Here is a 14,857-nt window from a genome sequence, read left to right as displayed (position 1 = left end):
GTCCTGGCTGTTTTGGTTTAGGTAGTTTTTAAATGCTTTTGTTTTGTTATTTGACTTTGTTGTTGGAGGATTTGTTTTTGTTTATTTGCTTGTTTTGTTTTTCTAATTTGAGTATTTTTCTAAGTGGCTATTAGGGCAGCTGGAATTAGGAAGCCTAGTGTTATGTTAATTACATTCACTAGAACCAAAAAGCCTATTGTGGATGAAAAAAAATCTTAACCAAAGGGAAACTACTCTGGAGAGGAGCCTGCCCAAGCTGTTCTCAGTTGCTTAGATGATGAGCAGAAGGTGAGGCGTTTCAACCTGTGTTGTCAGTGAAAAGAATGTGCACACTTGACAGTTGCCAGTAACTGATCAAAGTAGCAGATACACTAAAAATTATGAAATGTTAAATTTTATATTGCTTTGCCAAATATTAGTAAACTGTAATTCCTGTCCTTTGAGAGTGGCAGCTAGAGGAGGAAAGTGTGCTTCTATTGTTTAGGGTTTGGTGGGGGAGGGGGGAAGTCCACTCTGAATGTCTGCCATGCCACAGGAGAACAATTTGTGGGAGTCTTATTTTCTTCTTCCATCATGTGGGTCCTAGGACTTAAACATGGGTCATCGGGCTTAATGGCAAGGGCTTTCTGTACTCGCTGGCTCTAGCATCTGTGTTCTTAAACATTGTGCTAAGTAAGAAGGGAAAGACAGAAGGAGCAAAGAAGGTAATTATAACTTACAGAGATGGCACGGGAGCAGTGGCTCAGACCCAAGGGAAAGGGCAGGTGGTGACCACAGAATCTGGATATGGAAGCACAGAGCAGGTTCTGTCACTAATGTGTCCTATTTGTAGAGAAAGATAAAACTTAGGCGTTGTATCTGTGTTCAGATTCATAGTACATAGGAGAAAACAAAGGCTGGCGTTGTGTGAGATAACCAAGGTTGACTTTGCAGCAGTTCTGATGAGAGCTCTTGAGGATCACTGGTAACTTACCTAGGTATCAGTGTAGTGCATGGCAGTTTGGAATCTGAAACTATCTCAGAATTAAGAGCTGGCAAAACAGGCTGGGCATGGCATCTTATGTGTTTAATCCTAGCACTTGGGAGAGTTCAAGGCTAGCCACATCCTGTCTCAAAAATGAACAAACAAAATTTGGGCAGATGAGAAGAATATAAGAGAATTCTCTATCACCAAACATAATGGCTCAAATGATTATAGATCCCATTTATTTATGGCCACTTATCATGTAGTTTTATAAATAACATTAAAACTAGGTTTCTAGTGAGTGAAAATTTTCAGATTTTTTTTTTTTTTTTTTGCTCAGAGCAGTCACCTTGTAAGCCTCTCAGAGGGAACATGTCTACCCATGTGCTGGTTTTAACCATTTTCAGCAGAAAGCAGTGGGGTATGCTAAGGAAATAGTTTAACAATTTGAAAAAAGATGCCGCTTCAACTATTGTAGGAGTGGCGAGCTGTCCGCAACGTTCAGTCACAGCAATTCTACTTGGTTTCAAAGACACAACTACACAGAAGGGCACTGAGAGGAAGCCCACCACGCTGTTAGTGCTGCTGGGAGCTGGGCCACAGGAAATTGCTGTTTCGCTTTGATAGCTCTTTAGTTTTCAGGTTCATTAAGTCAGTGTGCTTCTATGTGACCCTTGGAGACAGAGAGTGAGGAGAGTGCACCCAGCCTCATCAGGTGTCCCTTCGTACCCCAGGAAATGCATACTCTGTAACACCCATGTATGTTTGCCTACTTATTCAGCTCTTCGTCTGGGGGAGGGGCTGAAGGGCATGTTGAGACAGCAACTTGCCAGGTAGCCTAGTTTGGTTACTCTGAACCTCAGCCTTCTGAACGCTAGGGTTACAAGCATGTGCCGCCTTGCCCCGCTCGCCCTCCAGTATTGTACTTGTAGAATTCAGCTTCTTTTATCATATTGGTTTGGAAGCCTTCACATCCATAGAATGACGGAAAGTAGCTGCACTCCCAGATACTATAGAACTTCATCCTGAGCTGCCACAGCCCACGAGTGGCTCGGATGGACAGAGTAGTCAAATAAAAAAGGAAAGAGACTTGTGAGGAAGGAAAAGAAGGAATGGACTGGAGAGAAGTAGCAGATACAGAGTAGGACAGGGAGAATGATGATTTAAGATGCTGCTTATGTGATGCACAAAGAAGAGGGCCGAGGAGCATGGCTCCGCATTTTAGAACATTTGCTGCGATTGCAGAACACCTGGGTTTGCTTCCGGCACCCACATGGCAGCTCTCAACCACATGTAACTTCAGTCCCAGGGCATCCAACCCCCTCCCCCAGACGCCAAGCACACAGAGGACACACATGCATATGTACAGGCAAAATGCTCACACACAGAAAAGTAAATCGGTCTTTAAAAATATGTTTTAATCGATTCAAATATAGACACAATTACATAATAGCCATAAAAATAGAATCCAGTACCATCTGCTGGAGTCTGCAGGTGCATGTGTGCATGTGCGCGCGTGTCCGCGCGCGCACACACACACACACACACACACACACACACACACACACACACACACACACGCACGCATGAGATCAAAAATAAAATCTTTTTAAAAATCCTGTAGCCAAGGCCAGGCATGGTGGCACATGCCTTTAATCCCAGCACTTGGGAGGCAGAGGCAGGCAGATCTCTGTGAGTTCGAGGCTAGCCTGGTCTGTAAAGTGAGTTCAGGATAGCCAAGGCTACACAGAGAAACCCTGTCTTGAAAAACCAATAGATAGATAGATAGATAGATAGATAGATAGATAGATAGATAGATTTTAAAAGCTGTAGCCAAGATTTCTTGTTTTTTTCTTAATCTATTATATCAACATGATTTACAGAATGTATTGAAGTATTAGAGAGACATTTTTGTCTTTTCTTTTTGTAGGTGGTTTCAGACACCCTCACAGGTGTTCTACCATGCAGCTACTGAACACGGAGGAAAAGATGTGTACCCAGGGCAGTGTCTTTGGGAAGGTTGTGAGCCTTTTCAGCGGCAGAGGTTCTCTTTCATTACCCACTTACAGGTATACTTTCTTGATGCTGTTTTGCTTAGTAACTCATCTGGTCATATTAAAGATTATGTATAACTTTTACTTCCTTTTCTCCTTAAGGATAAACACTGTTCAAAGGACGCTCTGCTTGCAGGACTAAAACAAGATGAACCAGGACAAGCAGCAAATCAAAAATCTTCTACCAAGTAAAGAAAATTAGTTTATTTACTATTGCGCATAAAGAATAAATAGTGCCTAAGATGGTCAGGGCCTGTCTCCCATTCCTGTCACTGAAAAACAGTAGAAAACTAGGCAAATCACAAGAACAATGAAAAGAAACTTAGCCAGGGAAACCCAAGACCCAGCTCCCATGACAAGCTGTGAGGTTCTGCTCAGACAACATAAATTGTCTTCATAGGTGTCAGTTTTCTCATAGCAGCTGCTATGAAAGTTAGGTAGCCCTAACTTTGGAGACAAGTCATTAGGCAGACAGATAATATTACAAGTACTACTAAGGTCTTTTTTAAAAAAACAGAGTAAGCCTGTATTTGACAATGGCAAAGAGATTTCATAAACACATACGTGTACACCTGTAAGCATACTCATACATACTGGATTACATTTGTTAGAGTGTGTCCATCTGTTCCCTCTCCACTCCTAGTGCAGTGGTATGGCTTGTCTGCTTGGCCAAAGAAACTGGCAGTAGTTTAAATGGGATTTATTACTATAGTATCTGGGTAGCCTTCCATCCCATCTTTCATAAGAACAGTGGGACTTTCCTTATGATGCCTTTCTGTACAAGAAATGAATGAAAGTCAGACTCCTTGGGAAAGCAGTGTGATTGCTGTCCGCAGCACAGGTTCCTGGTCTACATTGTGCTCAAAGATGAGAGCTGTACACGTTGTGCTGAGTGACTGCTACTGTTACTGCCTCCACACCCCGCATAGTAACTTAAGAGGGGGACCGTGCAGTGCGACATCCTGTGATGCCTGCAGGCAGGAGGGTGGACAGCTAAGACCCTGTTGAAATGAAAAGGGACAGGCAGGAAAACGCAAGCCTAAGTCAGAGAGCTGTTTGTGTGGCCTGGCAGGGCGGTGAGGGGGCACAGTTGTCTGTCTGTGCAGTTAACATTGTCTGTCTCTCATAATTTAGGCAGCCAGCTGTGGGGGGCCCAGGCTCAGCTCCTAGAGCACAGAAGGCCATTGCGAGCCACCCCAGTGCTGCCCTCATGGCTCTGAGGAGAGGCTCGAGGAACCTTGTCTTCCGGGACTTTACAGTAAGTGCCTCTTGAAACCCTTGTCCGTAAAGACGTAGCCCTGTGTGATTTAGATCTTTATTCTTTTTTTTTTATATTCTCCATTCTTTTTAAGGATGAAAAAGAGGGACCAATAACTAAACACATCCGACTAACAGCTGCCTTAATATTAAAAAATATTGGTAAATACTCAGAGTGCGGGCGCAGGTGAGTAGTCTGTCTCCATAACCAGAGCAAGCTTACTGTATTTGTCTATGTGAGGGAGGATCATTAATATCTCTGATTTGCTAGGTCATCATGAGCTCTTTAAAGCCAAAAATAAAGTTGAAACAACAGAAAACAAGCCTTTAATTCATTTTATTGTCAATTTTCTTCCTGGCCATAGCATTTACGGGAAGAAGAAAAAAAGTTCTGGGGGAGAAACCTGAGAGGTTATTGGGGAAAAGATGGAATTGACCATTTGCCTCAGTCGAATCAATTCAGTTCCATTTGACAGTGGTGGTGTGTAAGCCTGTCAAAACCATGAATATTAGCAGTCACTGTAAAGCTTTTGATATTTTATAATTCTTTCTAGTGAACTTAAGGAGCATAAGGGTGTGTGTGTGTGTGTGTGTGTGTGTGTGTGTGTGTGTGTGTGTGTGTGTGTGTGTGTAAATATATATTTTTAAACATTTATTATGTATACAATGCTCTGCCTGCATGTGTGACTGCCCACCAGGTCGTGAGCCACCATGTGGTTTCTGGGAATTGAACTCAGGACCTTTGGAAGAGCAGCCAGTGCTCTTAACTCTGAGCTCTCAAGATCTCTAGCCCCCTGTAGATATATATTTTTTTTTTAAGTAGTAATGACTTTTTCCTTAAGAGAATGTGTCCTGCTGCATCCTCTGCAGCAGCGGTTCTCAGCCTTACGACCTCTGCGCCCCTTGCTGCTGTTATGAGTCAGAATGTAAATAGTTTTGGATATGGAGATTTGCCAAGGGGGTCACGACCCACAGGTCTCACAACCTCCTGCGCTCTACAGGGTCTCCTCCCACATCCTCAGCTGATCAGCCTAGAAGCTGTCAGGTGCCTCTCTTACCTCAGTAGGCCCATCTTATACTATGCCTTCCGTCTACATTCAGTCCCGTTGTTTTAGCTATTATAACATTTAAAGTAGATTTTCAAAGCATAAAAAGGTGTGGAATTAATTACAAAAGAAGATAATTGTACTATATCAGCTTTTAAATTTTTATAGGTGATATTTTGAAATTAAAATAACTACATTTTTTCCCTTCCATTTCCTTTCCCAGTCTTTGCTCCCTCTTACATTCATAGCCTCATTTTCTTTCTTCCTTCCTTCCTTCCTTCCTTCCTTCCTTCCTTCCTTCCTTCCTTCTTTCTTTGAAACAGGGTTTCTCTGTGTAGTCTTGGCTATCCCAGAACTCGCTTGGTAGACCAGGCTAACCTCAAACTCAGATCCGCCTGCCTCTGCCTCCCAAGTGCTGCCATTAAAGCTGTGCACCACCAGTTGCTGTACACACACAAACACACATTGTGTTACATATACATACATGGTTTCAGCACTGTTGACTTGATACTAATGGCCACTTCAGGGCTTCATCCCAGGGAAGACTATTTTTTCCTCTTTCAGCAAGCAGTTGACAGTGGCTTGCAGTTGGTTCTCTGCCTGTGGTAGAACTCCCCACATGGCATGTCTTGCTGTTGTACTTGTTCTTAGTAAGTTGGGCGGCCATGTTGTTAGACTTCATGAATATAGTTTCCCTGTCATTTCTTAGAGACACAATCTCACAGCAAATGTCATGTTCCTTTGGCTCTTAAAATACTTCTGCTCTCCCTTCGGTGTTTCCTGAGTCTTAGATGCAGGGGCGTATGTATGTGTATCCATTGGGACTGGGTACCACACCATCACTTGTTCTCTACATTTGAATCAGTTGTGGTTTTGTGTAGTAGTCTCTATCTGTTCTAAAAATAAGTTTCCTGGATGAGAGGTTAAATCTACATTTACCTTTGAGTATGAGCATAAGTGTTTAGCATTCTAAATTTAGGAGTTAGAAATTATTATCATTTCATCAAGTTTCAGTAGTAGGTTCTCTTCTAAGATCTGTGGCCTCGCTGGCCTCAGGTAGACGGTGGTGATGTCTCCAGCACTAGGCGTGTTTTCCTTCTCTTGTAGGCCCTGTGTCTAGTTAGATAGCTGTCGGTCACTGCCACCGTATACGCCACTGTTGTGCCCTTAGGAATAAATGTCTTGCCAAGCTGGCTCATAGGCATCGCAGCCATGAGGACTATCGATTGCTTCCCTCCCTTGGCACCTTATATAGCACCTTCCAGCGCTGTGCAAGTCAGGCTTTCAGGGACGATCAAGTTCAGATCTTCAAGTCCAACCTAAATCCCCATGCCGTTCTTCACAGGAGAAAACAACAACAAAACACTATCCTAAAATTCATATCACAAAACTCCCTGGATAGCCAAAGCAAGCCTGAGCAGAAAGAGCAGGGCTAGAGGACTGTAACCGCAGGTTTCAGGATATGTCATAGAGCCATAGTAATACAACCAGGACCAGGGCATGGTGCTGACCGCGGGAGCAGAAGAGAAGACCCAAGCCACGAGTGCACGGAACCACAGACACCCAGCATGTTACAAATATGCGCCCAAAACACCAAACCGTGCACGTGAGACAAGAAAACACGTTTAACAACTGTTAGTGGGAGGCAGCATGTGGCGTGCAGAAGAATTGAATTAGACCTGTGTCCATCACCTTACAGCATCCTAACTCCGGTGAACAAGACCTGAGCCTAAGCCACCTACCATTGCAGTGATCTGCAAGATACGGGTTGACAAGGGCTTCCTCACTAGGCTCCACATGCTCAGGAATCTAAGCCAGCAGTTGAAATGTGGGTCTCACAGAGGCCAGAAGAGGGTGTTGGCTCTTCTGGAGCTGGAGACAAAGGTTGTGAGGTGCCATGTGGATGCTCTTCACACTGAGCCTGCTCTGCAGTGCCTGCAGCCGTCCTTGTGATGCGTTTGCATTCCCTGCTGAGTTTGGTGGTGTTCTGTGTCTCTAAGCTGTCTGCTCTGTAAGCAGCTTCAGTGCCTCTTTTTCTCTACTAAGCCATGTTGGGACTACTTCTCCCAGCATGCACACTAGAACACTGCCCGAACTCAGCCTAGGAGTGACTACTTCCATTCCTGTAGTCTTTTCAGGCCCTAACCTGCTCCAGCCAGATAACACTGCCCCCAGTACTGCATGTGAGCTCTTTGAAGGTAGAGACTGGGTGTTTATATAAACTGTTGCTTTTCAGTGCCAGACATACATGGGAAAGTGGTCACCACTCAGCACGAGTGTGACAGGCAGGAGGAAAGGGGACTGGCAAGTGCCTTTTCTGTTCAAGATCTATTTGAAGCTTGTGCAATGAATTAGGATCCCCAAATAATTTTTCCTTAGCACTGTTCCTCACATCCTGACTGCATGTTTGGGCTCAAATGGCAAAGCCTGTTTCCCTGGCTATGAGTCACTAAGAACTGGTCTCTGCCACACTAGTTCTCTTGCCGAATTCATTTTGAGGGCACACTCCCATCTTCCAGATGTCTTGGCCTATCAGTGCTTAGGGTGCTGGAACGGTGGGACCCCAAAATGCCAACCACTGTCAGGTAAGATATGCAGGGTACATCAGGGAGATTGCAGATTTGCAGTCAGCCTAGTATACATGGGGAAACCAGTGTGTTCCTCTGTGAACATTTCCTGTTTTGTTTGAAAATATTGAGCATCTGACAGACAGTATGGGAAGGAGAGTGTAAAAATCTTTTTTCTTTTTTTTTTTTTAAGCGGGGAAATTTGGTTTTTGTTTTTTTTGTTTTTGTTTTTTGTTTTTGTTTGTTTGTTGTTTTTGTTTTGTTGTTTTTTCAAGACAGGGTTTCTCTGTATAGCCTTGACTGTCCTGGACTCACTTTGCAGACCAGGCTGGCCTCAAATTCACAGCCATCCATCTGCCTCTGCCTCCCAAATGCTGGGGTTAAAGGCTTACGCCACCACTGCTCGGCTAGGAATCCTCTTTTTAATAAGAACATTAGCTTGAGAGCTCGTCTTTACATACGGTACCCTTCCTGCACCACAGAAAATGCCCAGGGTTTTGTGAGGTATTTTGTTTTAATGTGATGCATTTTATCCCTTCTGGTTGACTTTCAGCTCTGGAGAAGTCTCAAGGTGTGTCTGTTTTTGCTTTATTTATTTATTTATTTATTTATTTATTTATTTATTTTAAAAGATTATTTACTTTATATATATGAGTGCTCTGTTTTCATGCACACCAGAAGAGGGAATTATATTCCATTACAGATTGTTGTGAGCCACCATGTGGTTGTTGGGAATTGAACTCAGGACCTCTAGAAGAGCAGCGAGTGCTTTTAATCTCTGCGCCATCTCTCCAGCTCTGTGTCTCCTTTTGCTAACTGTCTAATACTTGGATCTGTTTTGAAAATCAACAAGTGCTTTTTAAACTTTTTGGTTTTGTTTGGTTTTAGAGACAGGTTTTCTCTGTGTAGCCTTGGCTGTCCTAGATTCACTTTGTAGACCAGGCTGATTAGAACTCGCTTCTGCCTCCCGAGTGCTGGGATTAAAGTTGCACAGCACCACACCTGGCTAACTTTTTAAATTGTGTATGTATGGGTGTTTTGCCTTCATATATGTATATGTGTTCAACGTGCATGCCTGGTGCCTGTGGAGGTCAAAAAAGAACATCAGATCCCCCGGACCTTGAGTAATAGATTGATGGTTGTGAGCTGCATGCCTGGCTGCTGGTGTTAAGCCCCACAGAGCAGAAGAGAGGCCCACAGTGAGCTGCTCCACCCAGCTGAGGGTCTTCAGTAAGGGTGCCAGCTTCCCAGGCTTGACGTCTCTCCAGCAAGTGATGTTGGGAAAACTAGACTTACAGCTGCAAGAGACCAAACAGCTGCTATTGCCTTGTATGTCGTAGCTCAAAATGGATCGATGACTTGTGCAAATGAGTTAAAACTACTAACCAGTTAGAAGGCACAGGCAGGGCTTCCTTCCTATCGTTGGTTTCTTGGTCTGCTGGCCCAGAAGCAGAGCCAACAGAATGCAGACAAACAACTTCCTCAGAACTAAAACTTGTATACAAAAAGACATTCAACAGTAAATGGCTACCCAGAGAAGGAGAGAAAATAATTTTTAAAAAATCACGTATTTGGTAAGGGATTCATATTGAGACTAAATACAGAAGTCCTAGCTGCTGTGGAAACCTGCATCAGCTAGCTCCGTGAGGAGAGAAAAAACTAGTATGCACTTACAATGGGGTGGTGCTGGGCCTTTAAGAAGGAGAGAGCGCTGATGTGAGCCCAGCTGTGAGCACTGAGGACAGCCTCTGAAGCAAGCCAGGTGCCCAGTTCCCTACAGGAACAGGTAGACCAATTCAGGCAGCGGTTCTCAACCTTTGGCAAACTTGTGTCCCCAAAACAAAGAAATTCCCATTCATAACAGCAGCAAAATTATAATTATGAAAGAGCAACAAAAATAATTCTGTGGGTGTTGGTCACCACAACATGAGGGACTGACAGGAGGTCACAGCATTAAGAAAGTTGAGAACCACTGAATTACTGGGAGGGAGGGGATCAGAAACTGTCGTTTCATGCATATAGAATGGTTTATTGTGCATAAAAGAGCTAGAGACAGTGACAGCGGCTGTACTGTAGAATCAGTGTACTTGATGTTATTGAATTGCTAAAGTTCATGTTGTGTTTTCATGAAAAAGTGAAAAAAGTTAAAACAAAAGAGTCTCTTGAATGGGAAGTGACAGCTAATGGGCTCGGGGTTTCTATTTGGGATGAAGGAAATACTCAAAAGTAATTGTAGCCATCTTGCACAATTACCAATGAGTTGTTTTAAGTGTGTAAGTTGTATGATGGTAAACTGCACCTCAGTGAATTTGAGGAAACCCTCCAGTCACACTGTAAAGCTTCCAGGAGTAACCCATGCCTCCCTCCTGCCTCTGCCTTGGTAGCACTCATACATTTAAGCAGGCTCTTCTGGGGGTTTTCTGTTGTTTAAGAATATACTTTTGTGGGCAGGAGAGATGGCTCAATGGTTAGGAGCACTGGCTGCTCCTTGAGAGGACCCAGGTTCCCAGCACCCACATGGTGGCTCACGCCCATCTGGACTCTAGGCCTAGGGGCTCTGTTGCCCTCTTCTGGCCTTCCGGACACCAGGTCGTTAGGCATTCACATAGCGCACAAATGTGCATGCAGTCAAAAGATGCATACACATAAAACTGTTTAACTATATGTGTGTGTGTGTGTGTGTGTACATACTTATATGTATGTATACGTACTTATCTATGCCTGTGTTCTTTTATCTAGACACAACATTCTGAATTGGAAAGAGCTTGTTTGCTGCTCTATCTTACCCAGCTGTTCTGTTAGGGTCCAGTGGCATAACTCTGATACCTTATATATTGTTTTAACTGTTACCAAAAAAATTATACATAATAATAGGGTATTCAGTGATGTCTTGGTACACACACACACACACACACAGACACACACACACACACACACGTCCTATATGTGTAAAGCCTGTTTTTGTCCTTCTGTTATTTCTTTATGGTAAAAGAGTTGCAATTCCTTTCTTCGGCTTCTCTGAAGTCTGTAGCTGTCACCTTACTTCCTGTGCAGTAGAACACCGGAACCTCTGGCTCAGTACCACTCATCAGCCTGCGTCCATTTCCCTCCCCCTGCCGTCCTCCTTGGATACCACTTGATTAAGCTCAGCCTTCGGCCTTCCCATGCATGAGAGAGGCCATGGAATACTTGTCTTTGTGTGCCTAGCTAATTTCATGTAGCAGAGAGAACGGAAGTGAACTCTAGACACACCTGGCAAGATCTGTTTGTTTTAATGGCTGATTAGCATTTCGTCTGTGTGTGTACCGTGTTGTCTTATTTGTTCGTTAGTTGATGGACACTACAGATGTTTCCAGTTCTTGCTGTTGCTAATGGTGCTGCTGTAAACATGGCACATCGATTTAATTTTGTTAGCTTTTCATTAGTGTGGATATACAGAACAAATGATAAGCCAGCATCAGGGCTAGATAAAGAGACCTTGGAGAAAGGGGAGGCAGGGGAGAAAAAGAAAAAGATTGCCTTTAGGATGCAGTGAGTGGGGCTGGAGAAATGGCTCTGCAGTTTAAGAGTACTCACTGCTCTTTTGGACGACCTGGGTTCAATTTCCAACACCCACATGGGAGCTCACAACTGTAACCCCAGTTCTAGTGGATCCAGCACCCTCACACAGACAATACTTGCAGGTAAAACACCAGTGGGAGCATGTGGCAGGCGTCTGGTCATCTCAGGGCCTTACTCTTCCTCCGGCTCGGAGGTGTGTGCACACACGCACACCAACAATGTATTGAGAGTATTGGTGCATTAGTGTGTACTCCATCAATAAAGTAAACACTGCTTTCCCAAAGCCCAGGCCCTCCACTGAAGTCTAGACCACAGCGGTTGCCTTGTTTACCAAGGAGAACTGCTGGGGTACATACATATATGGGGGTTCTGCTTTTACTTTTTTGAAGTATCTCTGTACTGTTTCTGTGGCGTGTGCTGATTTGTATTCCCACCAGCAGTTTGCATGGTGTTGTGTTTGATAATAAAATGAGCCATTATGGTCAGTGAAGCAGTTTCCTTTTGCACTTCTCAGGTGACTAAGGATGCTAGGCCTCTCAGCCATGTTTATATCTTCTTTTAGGAAATGTCTGTTTAAGTCAGTCACCCATTATTGACCCAAGTTGTTTGGATTTTGCTGGTGAGATTTTGAAATCCAAGATGCCCTGAATATTGTTAGCCCTCTGTCAGCTGTACATCCTACAGATAGCTTCTCCACCCTGATAATTGTTAACTTGGCTGTGCAGAAACTTGTTGGGTGGGTGGCTGGTTTCAGGTGCTTTTGTGAATTTGCCCCCAAAAGCATTGCCCATTCCCATGGCCCAGGAAACAGGGTCATATCTCACAGCTGAGTGGCATCCATTCTGAGTTTGTTTTGATTGTTGATAGATTATGTGTGGGCCATCGCTTGTTTTCTCCTGTGTGTGTACATCTTGTTTGGCTGTAGAAATGCACACATCACTTCAGTTGTCTTTTGTCCCTGTTTATGCTGTGCTGATCTGGGCTCCTTAGGTCTGTGCTTACTTCAGTTGAGTGAATGCATTTAGTATGTGATTTTTGGTTTTTTTGAGACAGGGTTTCCCTGTGTAGCCTTGGCTTTCCTGGATTCACTTTGTAGACCAGGCTGGTCTAGAACTCACAGCGATCCACCTGCCTCTGCCTCCTAGAGTGCTGGGATCATAAGCACACACCACCATGACCAGCTCATATGCTTTGATAATGGCAAGTTTTCATGTTTCTCTTCCTTTCTTTTGGCTTCAAAATTTTCCTAGTCTCTGCAGGAAATCTTTTACTTAATCGTGAGACCTGGTGGGCTTTTCCTTCTCCTTGAGGGCTTCTGCTGGTTTATGACATCCTGACAATTTGTTGAGTTTGGTGTCTTCTCATCTCTCTGAGGATGATAATTCTTGTTTTTTTGTTTTGTAAATAGTTTTCCCCCTGCTCTTTTGTATAGTTGCTCTTTCATCAAATGTTTGAATATTTTACCTAGTATGGTGGCACACACCTTTAGTCCCAGTACTGGGGAGGCAGAGGCAGGCAAATCTCTGTGAGTTCAAGGCCAGCCTGGTCTACAAAGCGAGTTCAGGGCAGCCAGGCTACACAGAGAAACCCTGTCTCAAAAAACCAAAAAGAAAAAAAAATAGTTTGATTAGGGTTTCCTCTATTTTTTAAAACTATAGCAGGACAGTAGAGGTGAACACCTTTAATCTCAACATTAGGGAGGCAGGGAGAGTTCCAAGCCAGCCTGGTCTACAAAGTAAGTTCATGACAGCCAGGGCTGCACAGAGAAACCCTATCTTAAAAAAATTGATGAATGACTGATGTAAAAAGGCATGATGGTAGACACCTATAACAGAAGGGTGGGTGTTTACACACAGTCTTCCAAGTCAGCTCTCTAGAGAAGGTTAGTGCTCGTTTCTGTTTTCTCCGTGGATTTTTGTAGGTAGGCAGTTTCAAGGACAGTTAACATGAGGGCTTGCATTCTGGAAATGGGATGGAGGCGGGTGGGGTCCTCATGTCTCTTAAGCCTGTTTTCCACCCTGACTGATTCTCCTCCCCTCTCCTGTACTGCCCATGTCTTTTTTTCTTTTCTTTTCTTTCTTTCTTTTTTCTTTAATTTTGTTTGTTTTGTTTTTTTGTTTCTGGGGTTTTTTTTGGGAGGGGGATTTCAAGACAGTTTCTCTGTGTAGCCCTGACTGCCCTGGAACAGGCTGGCCTCGAACTCACAGAAATCCACCTGCCTCTGCCTCCCTAGTGCTGGGATTAAAGGTGTGCGGCACCACGCCCGGCTCACTGCCCATTTCTAAAATCTAAGCCTTTATTATGTTTTGTTTCTAAAGGAAGTAATTTTTTTAAATCTCATTTTGGTGATTTTTGACAGGATTTTTTCCAACTGTTTATTTTCCTAGAAGATAAAACAGAAAGAAGTTATGTTTGTTCTAGCGAGAAGGCTCTGGATATAGCTAGGTTCAGAGGTTAAACTTGTGCAGGGCCTGTTACACTGCCCCTCCCAGAAGAAGTTATGAGAGTTTTCTTTGGTTTTGAGACAAGTCTCTCTATATAACCCTGGCTAGCTAGAACTCTGCATAGATCAGGCTAGCCTTGAACTTACAGAGGTCCATCTCTCTTTGCCTCCCAAGTGCTGGAACAAAAGGCACATGCCTCTCAGCTGAGCTGAGTTTGGTTTTTTGTTTGTTTTCCTTTGTAAAAAAAAAAAATCATGTAATTCTCATAGTTGATTTTGAAATTTGTTAAAATTTTGAGATGTCATGCATAAAAAGTCCACAAAGCAGAATGTTCACTGAGTTATTGAAAGGTAGTGACCCACAGAGGCAGCATGCCATAGGTCCCACAGAGCCCTGCTCGCCCCACCCCTGCCGCCACCATTGCCCTAATCAGTAATACTACAGGGTGTTTTGCCTGATGTTAACTTGATAGAAGACGTATCAAACAACAGGGCTTTTTCAACAGAAATTATGAGATTGATTTCTGTGGTTGCATGTAGCAGTTCTGTAGAGTAAGGTCATGCTTACGGGTTGTTCCTTTGGTGTCCACATTTTCTTCCCAGTCATGGAGTGCACCTACTGTGCGCAGGTGTCCCCGTCAATCCATCGCCAGCCTCCCATTGTAAACGCTGAGTTACATTTCTCTTATATGATTTACTGCTCTATAGTGTTTTTATTACAATTTTAGGAATGTCTTCCCCTTTTTCCCCCCTCCTGTTTTGTTCTTTTTCTAAAGTGTATTTATTTTATCCTCTGCATTTTACCTACATTTATGTATATGCACTGCCCACAAAGGTCAGAAAGTGTCAGATCCCCTCGTGCTGTGAACCGCCTGACATGAGTCCTTGGGAAGATCAGGCTCTTAGCCACTGCGCCATCTCTCCAGCTGTTTCTCTGGTTTCTTTTACCCAGGATTACTTTAATG

At 43.6% G+C, this 14,857-nt stretch overlaps 1 protein-coding gene across 1 annotated transcript in view; it reads left to right on the top strand.

The window, feature by feature from the left end:
- Positions 1-14,857, top strand: part of ARID2 (AT-rich interaction domain 2) — a 128,866-nt gene that overhangs the window by 110,572 nt on the left and 3,437 nt on the right. Inside the window, exons 17-20 of the mRNA XM_084748937.1 lie at positions 2,895-3,033; positions 3,121-3,206; positions 4,153-4,276; positions 4,371-4,462. Coding sequence (XP_084605063.1) covers positions 2,895-3,033; positions 3,121-3,206; positions 4,153-4,276; positions 4,371-4,462 — 441 coding nt within the window. The remainder of the gene's footprint in view (positions 1-2,894; positions 3,034-3,120; positions 3,207-4,152; positions 4,277-4,370; positions 4,463-14,857) is intronic.

Source organism: Acomys minous, assembly GCF_964271855.1.
Source record: "Acomys minous genome assembly, chromosome: 12".
Taxonomy (NCBI): domain Eukaryota; kingdom Metazoa; phylum Chordata; class Mammalia; order Rodentia; family Muridae; genus Acomys; species Acomys minous.
The sequence above is the reverse complement of the archived record's forward strand: the minus strand, read 5'-3'. Positions and strand labels throughout refer to the sequence as shown.